Source organism: Astyanax mexicanus, chromosome 1 (assembly GCF_023375975.1).
Source record: "Astyanax mexicanus isolate ESR-SI-001 chromosome 1, AstMex3_surface, whole genome shotgun sequence".
Taxonomy (NCBI): domain Eukaryota; kingdom Metazoa; phylum Chordata; class Actinopteri; order Characiformes; family Acestrorhamphidae; genus Astyanax; species Astyanax mexicanus.
This window is the reverse complement of record NC_064408.1, coordinates 125,655,164-125,676,328: the sequence shown is the minus strand read 5'-3', so window position 1 is coordinate 125,676,328 and position 21,165 is coordinate 125,655,164. Positions and strand designations below refer to the sequence as shown.

At 40.9% G+C, this 21,165-nt stretch overlaps 1 protein-coding gene across 2 annotated transcripts in view; it reads right to left on the bottom strand.

The window, feature by feature from the left end:
* The window catches only part of LOC103044108 (NIMA-related kinase 11), a 186,732-nt gene that overhangs the window by 67,239 nt on the left and 98,328 nt on the right, over positions 1 to 21,165 (bottom strand). For both annotated transcript variants that reach the window (XM_049465067.1, XM_049465068.1), the window contains 4 exons: positions 12,596 to 12,745; positions 11,785 to 11,863; positions 9,241 to 9,326; positions 1,615 to 1,734 (listed from right to left, as the gene is read on the bottom strand). In XM_049465067.1, coding sequence (XP_049321024.1) covers positions 1,615 to 1,734; positions 9,241 to 9,326; positions 11,785 to 11,863; positions 12,596 to 12,745 — 435 coding nt within the window. The remainder of the gene's footprint in view (positions 1 to 1,614; positions 1,735 to 9,240; positions 9,327 to 11,784; positions 11,864 to 12,595; positions 12,746 to 21,165) is intronic.

Below are 21,165 nucleotides of genomic sequence, written 5' to 3'. Positions count from 1 at the left end.
ACACCTGTCCATAATGGAGATATATAATCAGAAACGCAGATATACAGTCCCCTCTAAAAGGTCAATCCCTTTATTTGGTACCACTTTAAAATAAGACTACGCTCATAAAAGGTTTATAAATGGTTTATAGACTAGATTATTAGGTATTATTGATTAGGTAAATGCCTTAAAAACATTGATAAGCACTTAAAACATCAATTAAAAAGGCTTAGTCATTTAATTCAACTGATTTATTTAATTTATCGTAAAGAGTTAAACATACTTACAAATATATTAATATGGCAGGTTTTATGCTGATTGATGGAAAACACAAAGTTAACTCACTGTGGTCATTTCTATCCATGTTATTCATCTATTATCTGCTTATTAATGAGTTTTAAAGTATTTGTAGCCTAATTAATAACCATTAATAATCTCCTTTATAAACCCTTCATAAACTCTTTATAAGGGTAGTCTTATTTTAAAGTGGTACCCTTTATTTCTGCTGTAGACTGAAATAAATTGGGTTTGACATTAAAAGAAAGATGAATATGAAACTAAAGATCAACATTTTAGCTTTTATTTCCACATATTTACATCTGGATCTGATACCCAGTTCATAAGATATTACCTTCTCCCGTCTAAACCCACCCATTTTGTTTTTTTTGCCCAGGTGTGTCTTTTACATTTATTACAGCTCTCGGTTTCAGATTTAGTCTTTATCTGTTCAGACTGTGCTTTTATAATTTTATAGCATAGAGGTGTAACCAACATATAATAAAAACAGAGAGCTATGAGAGTCTATAGTTTAAAAAAATATACATTTTATTAATCAGAACCATTAGAGCACAAATACTGTCCATAGTCAGAACAACTATTTGAAATGATCTGAAGAAGAAAGTCGTCACTGGTGTACTTAATGTACTAGATGTTAAACAGGTAGATCAAAGGAAAACCACAGCAGTTGATACTGTAAGTGACATCTGCAACAACCTCCAAAAAACAGATGCAGTTCAGAAATCTATATTTGGTGGAATAACCCTGGTTTAGTCACAGTTTTAATCATGCATCTTGGCATCATGTTCTCCTCCACCAGTCTTACACACTGCTTTTGGATAACTTTATGCTTCAGTTTGGTTTGATGGCTTGTGATCATCCATCTTCCTCTTGAATTTATTATATTATATTAAATTATTTTTAAGTGCTCTCTTATTTTTTCTAGAGCTGTATATTCTCAACCAGTCAAAAGTTTTAGAACACCCTTAGTGTTTAGTGTTGGCAATGACTTAATTACTGCGCTACTTTATAACTGAGATGTAGTTCAATCAGGTTAAGCTGAGCTAAAGGTGTTTGTTGGCTTTGGGTATGTTTAAAAATGAATGGAAGTGATTGGGAGGAGCGAGGGATGAAAAAACAACAAATAGACGAGTGCGACTCAGCAAGTCACTACAGCCACTGGCTATGTCACTATCGTGACACAGAAGCTCTATAGCTTGGGAGAAAGATACGTAACCTTGAGGAGTGAAAGGTGAAGTTTGGCCTTTGGGAAAGTAAAGGCTGATGCTAATTGGTGGGTAAAACAAGGCTAATTTATTATTAGCTCAAAGCTAAATACGGATATTTTTTAGTTCTTACTTGAGTTTCTTCGCCCGTTCATCTGCAGCCTGCAGCTTCCGCAGCCTCATTCGCTCCCGGGGGCTCATCTTCTCGACCTCTGACCTCTCCCGGAGGGTCTGCAGGTGCACCTTCTGCTGCCTGCGGGGTCAAAACTGAAGGTCAGGAGGACGGTGAGCAACATGTGCAAAACTTTAATCATGCAGAAGGAGAGTTTTCTGGCTCAATGGTGTCTCACTGTAAAATTCGTATAAATTACAGGGGTTGGACAATGAAACTGAAACACCTGTCATTTTAGTGTGGGAGGTTTCATGGTTAAATTGGAGCAGCCTGGTGTTCAATCTTCATTAATTGCACATTGCACCAGTAAGAGCAGAGTGTGAAGGTTCAATTAGCAGGGTAAGAGCACAGTTCTGCTCTAAATACTGCAATGCACACAACATTATGGGGGACATACCAGAGTTCAAAAGAGGACAAATTGTTGGTGCATGTCTTGCTGGAGCATCTGTGACCAAGACAGCAAGTCTTTGTGATGTATCAAGAGCCACGGTATCCAGGGTAATGTCAGCATACCACCAAGAAGAACCAACCACATCCAACAGGATTAACTGTGGACGCTGTAAGAGGAAGCTGTCTGAAAGGGATGTTCGGGTGCCAACCCGGATTGTATCCAAAAAACATAAAACCACGGCTGCTCAAATCACGCAGAATTTAATGTGCACCTCAACTCTCCTGTTTCCACCAGAACTGTCCGTCACCACAATCAATTATTGTGCTCTAAAACCAGGTGTTTCAGTTTCATTCTCCAACCCCTTTATGTAAAGCACCAACAAGGAATACACCATAGAAGGCACTACCATGGCTTCACACTTTTTGGAAAGCTGAGGTTAATTTCACTGCAAACCACAACCAGGCCTGACATTATTATTATACCCCCATCTGAAGAAACTCAAAAAGTTATTGATTATTCATCTATCAGTCTGGAAAAGGTTATAAACTCATTTCTAAAGCTTTGGTACTCCAGAGAACCACAGTGATTCACTATTATTCACTAATGGAGAAAAAAACATGGAACACTGGTGAACCTTCCCAGGAGTGACCGGCTTACCGACTGAACAAAATTATTCCAAAAGGGCATGAACAACTCATCCAGGAGGTCCATAAAAAAGATGAAGATCAGAACACATTTAATGAATAATTCATTCAAGAAATTTAAGTAATTCCAAAGGGTTCACATACTTTTTCTTGCAACTCTATATATATATATATATTATAAGCATAAGAGAAATTAAAGATGGTGATCAGCAGTGTCTGGTTAGAACTGTTCATGCATACAGTAAAAGCGAATCAAGCAGAAATCACTACACACACAGAACTGTTTCCTGTGATAATTTGTGTTTTAATGCATGTAGCGTCACGCTGTGCAACGCGCCGCATTTGGTAACTGCGTAAATCTTAAAAGCGATAAATGACCTACTTGAGAGGCGAGGACACGGAATAACGCAAGAACATCAAAACAGGAAACAATAGCAGCGCTGCAAAAACAACGAGGGCCATTAGGGCATTCGCCCGCACGACGCGGACAGCTGCTCATCCCCCAGAGTGCAATTCTTCAGCGCCGCCGACTCGGCTAAATACGCCGGTGAAGTGGCTAATGATTCCGAAAGGTCAGCCAGACTCATCCTTAACCCAGAACTCGCACATCAATAGCCGAGCGCCGCCAGAGAAAAGAGGAGGAACGGGGGGATAAAGAGGAATAAACTCTCACGATCTGCGTGGGCCGCGTCGCGTCGTGACTAACCGCCTTAAACGTGCGGAAAAAACGAACCTCAAACTGCACTAAACGGACAGTTTATTAGAAACACTCTACTTTTAGCTTCTGATTCCAGTCAATGGATGTTAAACACCATTCATTACTCCACTTCCTGCCTGAGGATGCCCGTCTAACAAGTCACATGACATCAGGTGTTTCTAATAAAGTGGCCAGTGTGTGGAAGCATGAGTTTGGTAGATGTTTCTAATAAAGTGGCCAGGGAGGTGGTGTTTCTAATAAAGTGGCCAATGAGTGGAAGAATGTAGTAATGTAGGTGTTTCTAATAAAGAGGCCAGGGAGGTGGTGTTTCTAATAAAGTGGTCAATAAGTGGAAGAACATAGTAATGTAGGTGTTTCTAATAAAGTGGCCAGTGAGTGGATAAATATAGTAGTGTAGGTGTTTCCAATAAAAGTGGCCAGGGAGGTGGTGTTTCTAATAAAGTGGCCAATGAGTGAAAGAACATAGTAATGTAGGTGTTTCTAATAAAGTGGCCAGTGAGTGGATAAATATAGTAATGTAGGTGTTTCTAATAAAGTGGCCAGGGAGGTGGTGTTTCTAATAAAGTGGCCAATAAGAGGAAGAACACAGTAATGTAGGTGTTTCTAATAAAGTGGCCAGGGAGTGGAAGAACACAGTAATGTAGGTGTTTCTAATAAAGTGGCCAGGGAGGTGGTGTTTCTAATAAAGTGGCCAGGGAGGTGGTGTTTCTAATAAAGTGGCCAATAAAAGGAAGAACACAGTAATGTAGGTGTTTCTAATAAAGTGGCCAGTGAGTGTAAATGGTGAAATATATATAGATGAGATGTTGAGATGTTTAAGTCAGTCTGATTCTGAGACGTTTCCTTTTGATCACAGTTAAGGAGACTGGCATGGTTTATAGGTGATAATTTTTTATTTAGACTGAATTAATTAGACTGAACTGAATGGAGAACAGCCGCTCGTTAACTGTCAGAAAATTAGCACGTTTAGGATAGTGATCACACCACACTGCAGTCTTATTCTTAGACGTTCAGGTGTGAAAACTGAAAATAGGGGGAAAGAAACAGCAGGATTCACAGAAATCCCCAGTGGTGATGCCATCGCACCGTCACACTGATCTGCTGACAGGGTTTTTACACAATTTCACAACAAATTTCCTCTATGCCTGACTAGTGACATGTTTAGTTGTACACTCTGCACTAGACACTAGAAACTAGTCTCCTGCACTAGGACTAGTTAATAGTGATCTGCCTCCCGAACTAGGACTAGTTAGTATTTACCAGTCACTGGCATTAATAATGGTTGGTAGTTATCTGTCTCCTGTGCTGGAATTAGTTGCTAGTGATCTGCCTTGTGTGCTGGGATTAGTTACCAGTGACCTACATCATGCACTAGCATTAGTTACTAGTGATCTTAGTGATCTGCCTTTGCACTAGGAGTGGTTGGTAGTGAACTACCTCCTGCACTAAGACTGCTTAGTATAAACCTGCCTTCTGCATTAGGATTAGTTACTAGTGATCTACCTCCTTTTTTAAGATTGGTTAGTAGTGACCTGCCTCCTTCATTAAGATTAGTTACTTGTGACCTGCCCAATATAATGAGACTGCTTAGTCTTAACCTCCCTCCTGCACTAGGATTATTTACTAGTGACCTACCTGCTACACTAGGACTGGTTATTAATGACTTCTCCACTAGGTTTGGTTTGTAATAACCTGTCTCCCGCACTAAGACTCATTATAGTGATCAAACGTCTTCATTAGGATTGGCTGGTAGGGACTTATCACCTGTACTAGGACTAGTTAGTAGTGACCTGCCTCCTGCACTAGGATTAGTTATAAGTAACCTGCCTAAGACAGTAAGACTGCTTAGTATTAACCTCCTTTGTGCACTAAGATATGTTACTAGTCCCCTGCCTCCTGCACTAAGATTCTTTACTAGTTCCCTGCCTCCTGCACTAAGATTAGTTACTTGTGACCTGCCTCCTGCACTAAGATTAGTTACTTGTGAGCTGCCTCCTGTACTAGGATTCATTACTAGTCCCCTGCCTCCTGCACTAAGATTCTTTACTAGTCCCCAGCCTCCTGCATTAGGATTCTTTACTAGTGCCCTCCTTCCTGCACTAAGATTCTTTACTAGTCCCCTGCCTCCTGCACTAAGATTAGTTACTTGTGACCTGCCTCCTGCACTAAGATTCTTTACTAGTCCCCTGCCTCCTGCATTAGGATTCTTTACTAGTCCCCTGCCTCCTGCACTAAGATTCTTTACTAGTTCCCTGCCTCCTGCACTAAGATTAGTTACTTGTGACCTGCCTCCTGCACTAAGATTAGTTACTTGTGAGCTGCCTCCTGTACTAGGATTCATTACTAGTCCCCTGCCTCCTGCACTAAGATTCTTTACTAGTCCCCAGCCTCCTGCATTAGGATTCTTTACTAGTGCCCTCCTTCCTGCACTAAGATTCTTTACTAGTCCCCTGCCTCCTGCACTAAGATTAGTTACTTGTGACCTGCCTCCTGCACTAAGATTCTTTACTAGTCCCCTGCCTCCTGCATTAGGATTCTTTACTAGTCCCCTGCCTCCTGCACTAAGATTCTTTACTAGTGCCCTCCCTCCTGCACTAGGATTCTTTACTAGTCCCTCCCTCCTGCACTAGGATTCTTTACTAGTCCCCTGCCTCCTGCACTAGGATTCATACTAGTCCCCTCCCTCCTGCACTAGGATTCTTTACTAGCCCCTGCCTCCTGCACTAGGATTCTTTACTAGTCCCTGCCTCCTGCACTAGGATTCTTTACTAGTGACCTTCCTCCTGTACTACATTACATTACATTACATTTCATTTGGCAGACGCTTTTGTCCAAAGCGACTTACAATAATGAAGTACAAAAGCAATAGGAATTTAGATAAACCAATTTTAGATAGGGCTTAAAGGAGGTCGAAGGGAAATAAAGGGATAGAGAAGTGAAGGAGGGGAAGAAGGAAATGAGGTTAGAAGTAGTTAGTGTGTTAGAGGTGTTAGGAGAGTAAGTGCTCTTTGAAGAGCTCTGTGTTCAGGAGTTTATTAAAGATAGCGAGAGATTCTCCTGATCTGGTGGTGGAAGGTAGTTAGTTAGAGGTGTTAGGAGAGTAAGTGCTCTTTGAAGAGCTCTGTCTTCAGGAGTTTCTTAAAGATAGTGAGAGATTCTCCTGATCTGGTAGTAGAAGGTAGTTAGTTAGAGGTGTTAGGAGAGTAAGTGCTCTTTGAAGAGCTCAGTCTTCAGGAGTTTATTAAAGATAGTGAGAGATTCTCCTGATCTGGTAGTGGAAGGTAGTTTGTTCCACCATTGGGGAACTCTGTATGAGAACAGTCTGGATTGCTTTGTGTGAGTGTTTGTTTGGTAAAGCGAGGCGACGTTCATTGGAGGAGCGCAGCGGCCGGGAGGTAGCGTAAGCCTTCAGGAGTGAGTGCAGGTAGGAAGGAGCTGTTCTGTCATCACCTTGTAGGCGATTGTAAGAGCTTTGAATTTGATGCGAGCATCAACTGGTAGCCAGTGGAGCTCAATGAGGAGCGGGGTGACATGTGCCTGTTTTGGCTGGTTGAAGACCAGACGTGCTGCTGCGTTCTGGATCATCTGGAGTGGTTTTACTACACAGGCCGGGAGGCCAGTTAGCAGGGCATTGCAGTAGTCGAGGCGTGAGATGACGACTGCTTGTACCAGGAGTTGGGTGGCCTGTTGCGTCAGAAACTGTCTAATTTTCCTGATGTTATAAAGCGCGAAGCGGCAGGATCGAGCAACTGAGGCCACATGGTGCTTGAAGGAGAGCTGGTCATCAACCATGACACCCAGGTTCCTAGCAACCTTTGTCGGTGAGAGAGAGAGAGAGAGTCGATGAGGTTGTGTTGAAAAGATGGTTTTGCTGGTATGACCAGAAGTTCAGTCTTTGAGAGATTTAATTGAAGGTGATGCTCCTTCATCCATGAGGACATGGGCGCAGATGGCACTGGGGACGGGGGGGACATGTCCCCCCCAGATTTATAGTGACCTCATCTGAAATCTAGCATCTACAAGCATAAACGTTGGGGTTTTAATTTAATTAACTGTACGTTTGTGGAGTTCTGTGTTCCACAATGCCCTCGTTTTTAAACTAGGAAGCGTTCAGTTCAGAGGTTACATTGTTCGGAGCTCCGTGTTCCAGTTCCAATGTAAATTTAACGCACCTTCTCAAGTCCGGGGTTCTAAGGAGCTGGTTACCTGTAGACTACAGACACAGGCAGTTACCAGCTCCTTACGGTACGTGTCCACTGGCACTTTTTTCAACGCAATCCGCTGCGCTGGATCTCCTTGCTCATTTTTGAATTAAAATGAAGCAACAGAAGTAGACAGTCATAAGTTTAATATTTTTATTTTTTTAACAACCTCACTGTAACCTATAGCTCTATAAATCCATATTCTGCCGCTTTCAGCTTCTCTTCTGTGGTTGAAAGGCGCCTGTTCTCTGTGTGTGTGTGTGTGAAGACGCAGCCTGCTCTTCCCTCATTGGCTGGACGCAGCCTGCTTTTCCCTGATTGGCTGGACTGGACACAGTGCGGCGGCCGGATTTATTTGAATAAAATTGGCGGAGGGCGGAGCTGCGTTAAACGCAACGCAACCCGGCATGCACCGAGGCATGCAGCGGCTCTCCATTGATTTTAATTTTTGATTTAATTTTGTTATTATTATTTTTGCACATAGGTTCTTTGATTTTTTGTTATAATACAGTTTCTTTCAGTTTTTTTCAAGTTTCTGTGCTGAGATTGAGATTTTTCATCTTGTTGACATCAGCAAATGTTAAAATAAAAATTTGCAGAAGGCATGAAATTTTGGTGTGTGATATGGAATAGTAGGCTGTCAGTGATTTGGCATCATGGTGTAAGAATGCGCGCAGATGGCACTGGGGACATATTGACATACCAGACCAATAACAGTTTCAGTATGGCTAGTGTTGATCAAAATGATTTTACAGCTTGGCCCCCCCCAGTTCAAAATTTCCATCTGCGCCCCTGCATGAGGATATGTCTGAGAGACACGACGATATCCGTGCAGAGATTGAGTTATCTTCAGGTGAGAATGACAGGTATAGCTGGGTGTCATCAGCAAAGCAGTGGTAGGAAAAGCCATGTGAGTGGATAACCTGACCAAGAGAGGCAGGGTATATTGAGAAGAGAAGGGGACCCAGTACCGAACCCTGGGGAACCCCAGCGGATAGGGAGTGGGCTGAGGACAGCTGTCCTTGCCACGACACCTTGAACGAGCGCCCAGTGAGGTATGATCTGAACCATGACAGCACATTGTCTGAGATCCCCATGTTTGAAAGTATAGTTAGGACTAGTTAGTAGTGACCTACTTCCTGTATGATCAGTTATTAATGAATTGACTTCTCCACTAGGCTTGGTTTGTAATTACCTGATTTCTGCAACACGACTCATTATTAGTGATCAAACGTCTTTAATAGGATTGATTGGTAGTGACTTATCTCCTGTACTAGTACTAGTTAGTAGTGACCTGCCTCCTGCATTAGTATTAGTTAGTAGTGAGCTGTGTATCAGCCTTTTTTTTACACTTTAACTTTCAGCTGCAAGGAAACTGCTGGTTTCATTTTCCACTCTGACTCACACTCAAGCAGAAGCATTTTCTTGTGTGATTCTCAGTAAACTCATGAATAAAAGTGCACTTTAAATGTGAAAGGTGGTCTCATACGTTCCCTCAGATCGTGAGTAGACTCGTAATCAATCCCCGGGTGGAAAAGCAGGGGTGTTGAGATGTAAGTGGGTGAAAGTGACAGAAGGAAATGGTGTCAATAAAGTGAAAAGGTGGGAAGCTCTTGGAGCGAGATCACTCACAGCGCTCTCGCAATCTGCGTAACATCTCCGTCCTCTCCATCTGCTCTTCCTGTCAGCATCAGCTCTGAAAACTGCTGCTTCACTGTCTGAGAGAATAACAGACAGAACATAACAGAGCGCTTAGATCCGTGAATAAAGCTGGATTAAAGTAGCAGTACAGTAGATTATAGAATTAGATGGGGAAAGAAAATGCTGTAGAGAGAACAGTATAGAGCACACGGGCAGGAAGGCAGGCAGTTCTTAATAATATACAGATGCAAGAAAAAGTATGTGAACCCTTTGGGATTATACTTGGATTTTTGCATATATTGGTCATTAAATGTGCTCTGAATTTCATCTACGTCACAACAGTAGACAAACACAGTCTGCTTAAACTAATACAAACAGAGAAAGTTCAGCATTGTTGCTGCTACTCTCCCTAGGCGTGTTAAAGTCCTGTAAAAGTGACTGTAAGAGCACAGCGCAGAATGAAGAATCAATGAGGTGAGGAAGAATCCTAGAGTGTCAGCTGAAGCCTGAATACTCTGAAATCTCTGAAACATGCTAACATTTTTGTTGACAAGTCAAGAGTCAAGTCAAGAGGCTTTTATTGTCTTTATATCTGAGTACAGGTACACAGTGTAGTGAAATTACGTTCCTCTGGAACCATGGTGCAACATAGAACAACAAGCAATAGACAACATAAAGTGCAGGAGTGACGACAGTGCAACATAAAATTATAAAATTATAACACTAAATAACAATAAATACAATAAATACAAAAGACGAGACAATTTAAAAGACAGGACAGTGCAGTACCGATACGGTATAATAAAGTGTATAGTGAAGTTTATAGAGAGGAAAAGGTGCAGAGATGTGTAACATACTGTAACATATAGAACATATATAATCACAGCAGTTACTGAGGTAGATAGTTTAGAGTTTTTGAGAGTAGCAGCAAATATTGCTAAAAGGGATAAAGACATTTCAGTGTCTGTGTGGTAAGGGGGGGGTGGGGTTCAGTTCAGTTTGTGTGAGTGTGTTGGGTGAGTGGTGGGTGGGGTGGGGTTCAGCTTTGTCTCTGTGCGTTGAGGAGTCTGACTGCCTGGTGGAAGAAGCTGTTGCAGACAAATCAACGATAAGAAAAACATCAAACAAGAACTTTTACAAAACAATTGTTAACAAATATAAACTCTTGTACAACAAGAGTCATAGCGTTTTTCAGCTTTTAAATGTTAATTTTACTAGATCTGCAGCCGTAATTGGAACCACGGTGGTTGCAAATGTTTGGTGAAACTACCTGTTCTTGGAAACAACTACAAAAGTTTGACTAAGGTTGTTATCTCCATGGTTACAGCTACGATTTCGGAAAACACTTTCACAGTCACTGCATCGTTCAAACTACCTAAGCTGCTACAATACCTAGAAACTACGCTTTTGGGAAACGCACCCTTGTAATTCATCTTAAAGCACTTCCTGAGAAACAGCAGAAACGACAAAAGCAGGATAAACTCTTTTTAATCCCCTTGATTTCAGTAGAAACAATAACTAAAAGAGTTGTTTCAGTGTGTTTGTCCAGTCGTGGAGAGGTAATGCTAATGCTGTAGCAGTGCTTTGTTTTGGTGTGTGTGTGTGTGTGTGTTATCCTCAGGGAGATAGAGGAGGATATAAAAGAAGAAAACATTTAAAAAAGCCCAAATTACACAGTAGCAGCAGCGGCGCCGCGAGCAGCGCTAACGCTAACGCTGGGGTGTTATTGTGTTGAGTGTGTTGAGCTGTGGAGGCTGATTACATGTTTCAGACTGTTTTAACCAGCGGACTGAAAATCCCATACACAGCCTCTGGAGATGGAGTGTGTGTGAGTGTGTGTGAGTGTGTGTGAGTGTGTGTGAGTGTGTGTGAGTGTGTGTGTGTATATATATCAATGAATCGATGTGTGTGTGAATGCAGAGGTGTTTTAGAGTTCAATTTACTGATCCTCCCAATAAAAGCCTGAGCTGCTCTGGGTCAGCTGATCAATATTATATAAAAAGGCTATAAATGGGCTATAAATTATTCAGTATCTACTATTACATCACTTAGTTTATACTATAAATTACTCAGTACCCAGACTCTAACGTCTGGTGTCTTTTACTATTACTATTATTATTTATTATTACTTTTACTAATACGAATTATTCAGCATCAACTATGAATTATTTAGTATGTTCTATGAATTACTCAGTATTTACCATGGATTATTTTGTATTCAGTATAAATTATTCAGTATCTACTATGAATTAAATAGTATCGCCTACAAATTATTTAGCATCTAATATGAATTATTTAGTATAGACTATGAATTATTCAAAACTGAATAAAATTTTCAGTATTTAATTAATTATTCAGCTTCTATGAGTTATTTAGTATCAAAAATGAATTATTCAGCATCTACTACAAATTATTCAGTATCTATGATGAATTATTTAATTATTATTATCTATGATCATACAGTAGCAGCTAGTACAGTAACTGTGGGTAACTGTGGGTAACTGGTTCTGATCACACTGAGAGTAGATCTTGTACCTGAACCAGATCCTCCAAAACACCACAACTCAGAGCCTCCTCCGCCGAGACCCGCCGCCGGGGATCCCTCTCCAACATCCTCATACACAGAGAGAGAAATCAGAGCAGCTATTAGATTAATCCAGCTATCAGTCAGTACCAACATCCAATAATATTGATCTTATCTTAAACCATCAGGTTGTTCTGATGATCTGTCCATTCAGATTCTGGATTAATCGAGCTCTGGGAACATCCACTAAAGACCATTTAAACTCAATTATACCACAGTTAGTTCAGACCCTGCAATGTGATTGGCTGAGAGGCGTTCTATAAGTGACGTTATCAGCCGGTAATGCACTGTAATTGAAGCTCTCCATGTATTACTCCTCTACATAAAGGTAACCTATAGCAACGATGCAGCGCTTACAAACCAAATACAAACCAAATGCAAAGTTATTATACACCACTGGGAGGCGCTGGATCTCATAGAGGAACAGTGCAAAAATGCTAAGGCATGACATTTTTTTTTTTTTACTAGTTTTATCAACTATTTCTACAAATTTCTTTATATTCATGATTCTTTTCCTTTCTTAATTTTATAATTTACCTGCTCTTATTTCACTTGAATTAAGTAATCTACTTTTATCTACATTTAATATTTGTCTATATTTATTATACCCATCCAACACCTTATGTTCCTCTTCTCTATACATATTTATGTATAACTAAAGGGAACGTAAAATCTAAAATACATAAATTCAGTTTAATTACTGTACCCACAATTCCATTCTCTCTACAGTCACAGGTCATGTCTCTCCTCTCAGGTTCTTACCTGTGCATTAAAGAGTTGAGCTCAGGTGAGTACGATTCAGGAAGAGACGGGGTGGAGCCCTCCACTATCTTCATCACCACAGACAGGAAGTTATAACCCTCAAAAGCGTGTTTCAGACAGCACATCTCATACAGGATACAGCCCAAAGACCTGCACACACACTTAAGCGATTAATTTAGCAATATAATATTTTATAATTAACTACATACTGTGCTTTTCATGTCTTGCCACAGAAGCTGAATGGGATTTAGGTCAGGGCCAATGACTTTGACCATTTAAACACATGAATATTCCTTAAAAATACAAATTATTCCACTGTAGTTCTGGCTGTATTATGTTTAGGGTCATCGTCTTGCCGGAAGGTCTCAAGTCTTTTACAGCCTCCATCAGGTTTTTCTTTTTCCAGGATTGTTCTATATTTATTTATCTCCATTCATCTTCCATCCATCAACTCTGACCAGCTTACCAACTCTGTCCCTGCTAGTGTTGCCAACTCCTCAGTAAGGAAAGTAGCTATTGGCTGTCCTAAAATTCGCTAGAAGTCGTTAAATGACGTCATCACCTAATTTGCATAATCCATGTTTTTGAAGCTGTAAAGAATTAACGTTAAAAGAGAAAAAAAGTGAGTAAAAAACACTTTAAATATGTTGGAAATGTTAGAAATGAACTCTAACTCTGCTTTTTAAACAGGCAGTCACTTCTCAAAATAACTTAAGTTTTTACGTAAACTATATGAATCAGTTTTTTGCCGTGTTGTTAAATGTTATTATAAGAGCAGTAGTTAGCCGGAACTGTTATTCAATGTTTTTTTTTCAGGGTTTATTTTTGTTTTATGGTGTTTATTTTAATGTTAAAGTTTTCTTAGATTTTCTTTATTTTCAAACCTATTATACACAAATTGTTCAATGATGAGCTAGCTAGTTAGCTAGTTGTGGGCGGGGCTCACGGCAGCACCCGCTATTCGCTGAGGACAGTATCCAAAAGTCGCTAGTCGCTTTTTTTTTTTTTTTTTTACTAAAAAAAAGTCGCTAGAGGGACTGAAAAGTCGCTAAATATAGCAACAAAGTCGCTAAGTTGGAAACACTGGTCCCTGCTGAGGAAAAGCATCTCCACAGTATGATGCTCCCACCACCATGTTTCACAGTGGGGATGGTGTGTTCAGGGTGATTAGCAGTGTGACTTTTCTGTGACCTATAGCATTTTGAATTTAGGTCAGAGAATTTTAATTTGGCCTCATCTGACCACAGAACTTTCTTTCACATGTTTACTGTGTTTCTATAGATTATTAAAAACTTTCTTTCAACAATGGTTTTCTTCTCTTTCCACTCTTATTTTATAAATCCCTGTCTTCAGTTTCTACAGTATCAGTCAGTAAATACACCTGTGGTTTAATGACAGACGACAGCTGCAATTAATCAGATTGTGTTTATTAATAGGAATTAATCCTGACTGAGTATATTTCATCCCACAGCGCTGCCTGAGACTGTTTAAACATCTGTAATTATTCAGACGTTTCTACAGAACAGTAGAATATGAGATATTGCAGAGTTAGTATCAGATTTTTACATTTAATTCATGTTTTTACAGAAAAATCCACCCGAGACTGTCTGAACGTGATCAATCATTTATAACAGAGCTGATTATGTAGTTTCTCAAACTAAACTTTAAGACCAGGTATGAATTTAGCCCCACCCATTCATTTAATTCAGCCTACAGCAGTTTAGCCCCACCCATTTATTTAATTTGGCCTACAGCAGTTTAGCCGTACCCATTCAGATTATAGCAGTTTAGCTCTGCCCATTCATTTAATTCAGCCTACAGCAGTTTAGCCCCACTCATTTATTCAGCCTATAACAATTTAGCTCCACCCTCCCATTTATCTTACTGTTGTTTATCTCCACCCATTCATTCAGCCTACAGCAGTTTAGCCCCACCCATTAAGTCTACAGCATCTTAGCTAACCCTACCATTTAGTCTTAGCTCCACCCACTCAGTGGACCCATTCATACAGAAGATTAGCTCCACCCACTTAGCCTACAGCAGTTTGGACCCACCCGCCCATTCAGCCCACAACTTCTTAGCCCCAACCGCTTATTTGCCCTGTTCATACAGAAGTTTAGCTCCAGTTTTTAGCACCACCCATTAAGCCAACAGCAGTTTAGCCCCACCCATTCATTCTACAGTTTTAGCCCCACCCATATCTTCTGCAACAATTTAGCCCCACCCACTCAGTTGCCCCATTCATACAGCAAGATTCCCCCCACTCATTTAGTCTACAATAACCTAGCCCCACCCATTCAGCCTACAGCAGTTTAGCCCCACCCATTCATCCTATAGCAGTTTAGCCCCACGCATTCATCCTATAGCAGTTTAGCCCCACCCATTCATCCTACAGCAGTTTAGCCCCACCCATTCATCCTATAGCAGTATAGCCCCGCCCATTCAGCCTACATCAGTTTAGCCCCACCCATTCATCCTACAGCAGTTTAGCCCCGCCCATTCATCCTATAGCAGTTTAGCCCCACCCATTCAGCCTACAGCAGTTTAGCCCCACCCATTCATCCTACAGCAGTTTAGCCCCACCCATTCATCCTACAGCAGTTTAGCCCCACCCATTCAGCCTACATCAGTTTAGCCCCACCCATTCAGCCTACAGCAGTTTAGCCCCACCCATTCATCCTACAGCAGTTTAGCCCCACCCATTCATCCTACAGCAGTTTAGCCCCACCCATTCATCCTACAGCAGTTTAGCCCCACCCATTCATCCTACAGCAGTTTAGCCCTACCCATTCATCCTACAGCAGTTTAGCCCCACCCATTCATCCTACAGCAGTTTAGCCCCACCCATTCATCCTACAGCAGTTTAGCCCCACCCATTCATCCTACAGCAGTTTAGCCCTACCCATTCATCCTACAGCAGTTTAGCCCTACCCATTCATCCTACAGCAGTTTAGCCCCACCCATTCATCCTACAGCAGTTTAGCCCCACCCATTCATCCTACAGCAGTTTAGCCACACCCATTGAGCCTACAGCAAATTAGCCCCACCCATTCAGCCTACAGCAGTTTAGCCCCACCCATTCATCCTACAGAAGATTAGTCTACAGTTAAGACACTGGTGAAGGTGAAGTAGTGCCGTCTAATTACTTTAGAGCTAAATATCAGTGATGAAATGAGTTAAAAAGAGCGTAAATATGAGAAAAGTGTGTACAGATACATTTAATATCTGAAGAAGAACAATAAACAATTCATATCTGAAATAAATTCAATATTACCGCTGCTGTTATTGCTGCCCTGAGAGCACAGGAAATGATGTCTGTCAATCATTTCCCCATCGTTCCTCCCTCACCTCTGTACGTACAGTATCCTTAAGGACCCCCATCATTACTGCCGGAACCGTCTCTAATGGCGCTACCGTACTGCAGGTGATGGATGGGTTTCATTACCATTTTAGCTTTCTTTTTATATTAAAGATGCAATCTCTTCTGTAGGAGAGTATGGAAAACGACGGGGGAATAATTGAGTTATCACGTCGAGCTGCAGGAACGAGGGCTGTAGTGTGGGACGGATTCCTCAGACACAAGAATATGAAACCAATATTTCAGTAAAAGCTCAGTATTAAGTAATGCTCCTTGATGGTGAACTTAGCTATGGTTCTTCCCAGGCCTGCTGAGATCATTACAGGCATACGGTTAACATAGGATATTAAAAAGTGAAGCTCAGATAGAGTGAAGAGACAGCTAAAGCTCGGCTGATGTTTGGATGCATTTCTAGTGCAGAAAAACGGGCCAAAGAGTCTAAAAGCGGAGAGAGTGCGCATTTTTAGCGCAGAAAAACGGGCCAAAGAGTCTAAAAGCGGAGAGAGTGCGCATTTCTAGCACAAAAAAACTGGGCAAAAGAGTCTAAAAGCAGAGAGGGAGAGCATTTCTAGTGCAGAAAAACGGGCCAAAGAGTCTAAAAGCGGAGAGAGTGCTCATTTCTTCGCCTGGGCCTTTTCCAGGTGGAACGTACCCGGAACACCTCACCAGGTAGGTGTCCAGTGGGCACCCTAATCAGATGCCCAAGCCACCTCAACTGGCTGAGAGTCTCTGAGTCCCACCCGGATTACCGAGCTATGACCTATCTCTAAGGGAGAGCCCAGACACCCTGCGGAGGAAACTCACTTAGGCTGCTGGTATCCGTGACCTCATTCTTTAGGTCACGACCCAAAGGAATGTAGATCCACCGGTAAATCCAGAGCTTTGCTTTCTGGATTCACCACGACGGATCTGTACAGCTCCCGCATCACTGCTGACGCAGCACCGATCCGTCTATCCATCTCCCGCTCCATCTTCCTCTCAATCGTGAACAAGACACTTAAACCAAGATACTTAAACTCCTCCACTTGAGGCAGGACCTCCCCTCGACCCGGAGAAGGTATTCTACCCTTTTCCGGCTCAGGACCATGGCCTCGGACTCGGAGGCACTGATTCTCATCCCGGCCATTTCACACTCGGCTGAGAACTGCTCCAGTGAGAGTTGTTGATCACAAGCTGATGAAGCCAACAGGACTACATCATCTGCAAAAAGCAGAGACACTATCCTGTTATCTCCAAGGCCACCAAAACAGATCCCCTCAACATGTCGGCTGCGCCTAGAAATTCCATAAAAGTTATAACCAGAATCGGTGACTAAGAGCAACCTTGACCGAGTCCAACCCTCACTGGAAACGAGTCCAACTTACTGACGGCGACGCAAACCAAGCTCTGACTCCGGCCCTACAGGGACCCAACAGCCCGTATCAAAGGGCCCGGTACCCCATACTCCCAGAGTACCCCCCACAAGATCTACTCTATACTCTACCTCTCTTTCTTTCAGTTCAGTTCAGTTCAGAGGTGCTTTATTAGCATGAATGTAATTACATACACTATTGCCAAAGCAATTAATAATACAAGTAAACAGACGTTATAAAAAAAAAAAAATAAATAAATAAATAAATAAATAAATAAATAAAAAATACTAATAATAACAAAAATAAAATACATAAATAAATCTACAGATTAGAGAGAAAGAAAGAAAGAAAAAAAAAACAGTAATATTAAAAAGGTTGAGTTATTAATAAAGAAAATAAGTAAAAGTAGTAATAAAGCATGTTAAAGTTAGATTAATAGAAGTAAAAGAGGTAACATTAATATATTAATATCAATATAACATATTACAGATATAAGTACAGATATTAGTGATTGGTGGATGGTCTCACTGGTTGTCTCTCAGATTGTGACAGGCTGTAATGTATTGGGCAGCTAGTGTGATCAGCTCTCTGCTCTCTCCCAGTATGTAGGGCAGTTTGTGTGTATTAGTGCAGTGTAGGAACTCGGGGGCGACGCTGCTAAATTTCCTATAATATAAACTCCTGATGGAGTGGTATTTTGGACACTCTGTGAGGAAGTGCAGCTCTGTCTCCACCACTGCCAGCTCACAGTGAGAGCACAGTCTGGCCTCTCTGGGAGTCCAGTTCTGCCTGCGCCGGCCGGTCTCCACGGCCAGGCTGTGCTCACTGAGTCTGTACCTGCTCAACATCTTTCTCAGTTTTCTATCTTTAATTTCTGTCAGGTAATCTGCCAGAGTGTATTCTCGGTTCAGAGCCGAATAGCACTGCAGTCTGTGCTGCTGTTTTACTGTCTCAGTCCAGTGTGTGATGTATTTCTGTTTTTGTTGGGTAATAATTTGGTTGGGTTTAATGTTTTGGGCGAGTGTGTAGTGGGGCTGGGTGGTGTGTGTTAGGTCAGTGAGATTCAGGATCAGCTGGGTTAGGGGACTCCTCTGGATGTTCAGCTCTTGGCAGGTCAGTGCTTTATAGTGGAGTGAGTGGGGGTCACTAGATTTAATGTGCTTCCAGAAGTTTATGGCTCTTTTTTGAATGTTAATTATTAGAGGGTACTGTCCTAATTCTGCTCTGCAGGCCGTGTTCGGGGTCTTCCTCTGCACACTGAGGAGATTCCTGCAGAACTCTGTGTGCAGAGTTTCAACTGGGTGTTTGTCCCAGTTTAAAAAATCATTTTGAGTGAGGGGTCCCCAAACCTCACTACCATACAATGCAATGGGTTCTATTATTGATTTAAATAATTTTAGCCAGATTTTAATGGGAATTTCAAATTTAACAGATTTTTTAATGGCAAAAATAGCTCTTCTCGCTTTTTCTTTGAGTTCCTTCACAGCCAAGCCAAAACTTCCAGTACAACTGAATGTTATAACCAAATATGTGTATGTTTTAGTATATTCAATATTTGTGTTATTAATTTTAAAATTTAAATTCCCCTGACTTTTTGTCCCTTTTTGAAACACCATGATTTTGGTTTTTTGGTGGTTTATTTTCAAAGCCCATGTGTGACAAAAGTCCTCCAGCATTTCGAGACTTTGTTGTAGTCCCTCTCTCGTAGGGGACAGTAAAACGAGGTCGTCTGCATAAAGAAGACATTTGACCTCGGTGTCACCCAAAGTAAGACCAGGTATATTACTGGATTGATCCAATTTTTCTGCCAATTCATTAATATATAAATTAAACAGAGTGGGGCTCAGACTACAGCCTTGTCTTACTCCTCGTGACTGTGGAAAAAAGTCTGTTCTGAGCTTTTCAATTTTAACTGCACATTTACTTTGTGAGTACATCGATTTAATTACATCATATGTTCTCCCCCCAACACCATTCTCAATAAGTTTATAAAATAATCCGGTATGCCAAATTGAGTCAAAAGCTTTATGGAAATCCACAAAGCAGGTAAAGATTTTGTGTTTATTTTGAGTTACATGTTTATCAATGAGCGTGTGGAGGGTGAAAATGTGGTCTGATGTTCTGTGGTTTGGTAAAAAGCCAATTTGATTTTTACTCAGAACGTCATGTTCTATTAGAAATTGTGTAATTCTGCTGTTCAGGATGCTGCAGAATATCTTACCTAGGTTACTACTTACACAAATTCCTCTGTAATTGTTTGGGTTAAATTTATCTCCGGTTTTGAAAATAGGGGTTATGAGTCCTTCATTCCACATAGTTGGGAAGTGGCCGACATTTAAAATAAAATTAAATAGTTTTAACATAGCCAATTTGAATATATGATTTGTGTTTTTTAACATTTCATTTAACACACCATCTGTTCCACAGGCTTTTTTAGGCTGAATATTTTTTAGTTTTTCCTCTAATTCCTTTTCTGTAATTGGGAAGTCGAGGGGGTTCTGGGAATTCTTAATAATTGTTTCAAATGCCTGTAGTTTTTCAGATATTTCAAATTGTTTTCTATTTATTAATGGAGTACTGTAAAATTTTTCAAAATGATTTCTCCATGTATTTCCATTAATGATTGTTAATTGTTCATGATCTGTTCGGTTTAATGATTTCCAATGATTCCAGAATGAATTAGAATTAATTGATTCCTCTAAATTGTTAATTTGATTTTGTATATGTTTGTATTTTTTAATTCTTAGAATATGTTTGTATTCTTTAAGTGCTTCACAGTACTTTGTGCGTAATTCCTGATCATGAGGTTCTCTGTGTTTCTGATTGGATAACCTTCTTAGTTCTTTCCTCTTGTTTTTACAGTCCTGATCAAACCATTTGTTTTCTTGGGTCTTATTGGGTTTGTTTTTTCTAATGCTTAAATTTGAAATTTGGATGGCACGTTCAAAAATTCTGTTTAAATGTTCCACAGCCATGTCAACTCCCTCTGCATTCTGAGGAAAGGTGTGAGATAGAAAGGAGTTAAGGAGTGTCTGGATTTGCTGGCCGTTAATTGCGTGAATATATTTTTCAGCACTGTCCTGAGTCCATCTGGGAGGTAGTTTAAATTTATAAAGTTTGCTGGGATTTTCCCAATTATCATTCCCAACTGGTTTGTTTAGATATACAGTAATTTGGCTGTGATCAGAGAGAGGTGTCAGTGGCTTGACTGTGAAGGCTCTCAGGAAGGTTGTGTCCAGATCTGTTATTATATAATCTACAACACTGTTGCCAAGAGCTGAGCAGTGTGTGAACTTACCGAAGGAGTCACCTCGCATTCGTCCATTCACAATGTACAGACCCAGGCTTCGACAGAGCTGCAGTAGGTTTCTTCCATGTGAATTTACTGATTTATCGCAGTTTTCTCTGGGGTAGTGAGTACCAAAATGTATATCATCTCCTGTAATGAAATGATCTCCTTTTGTGCTGATAAAGTCAGGTTGCTCTCCTGTTCGAGCGTTTAAGTCCCCACAGATCATTACATGGCCTTGAGTTTGGAAATGACTAATTTCGTTTTCTAAATTTTGGAAGGTTTCTTCTTTAAAATAGGGGGATTCTGCTGGGGGGATGTATATTGCACAAATAAATACATTTTGGGGGGTTGAAATTGCCTGTTTGTTAAGTTTTATCCACAAATAATCTTCTCCTTTTTTTACTATTTCAATAGAATTTGCTAGTTCTGATTTAAACCAAATAAGCATTCCCCCCGAGTCCCTACCCTGAGAAACGCCTGTTAACTTTGTGGAAGGAATAACCAATTCTCTGTGGTCTGGAGGACAACCAGTGGGACCGTCTCCTTTACACCATGTCTCCTGCAGTAT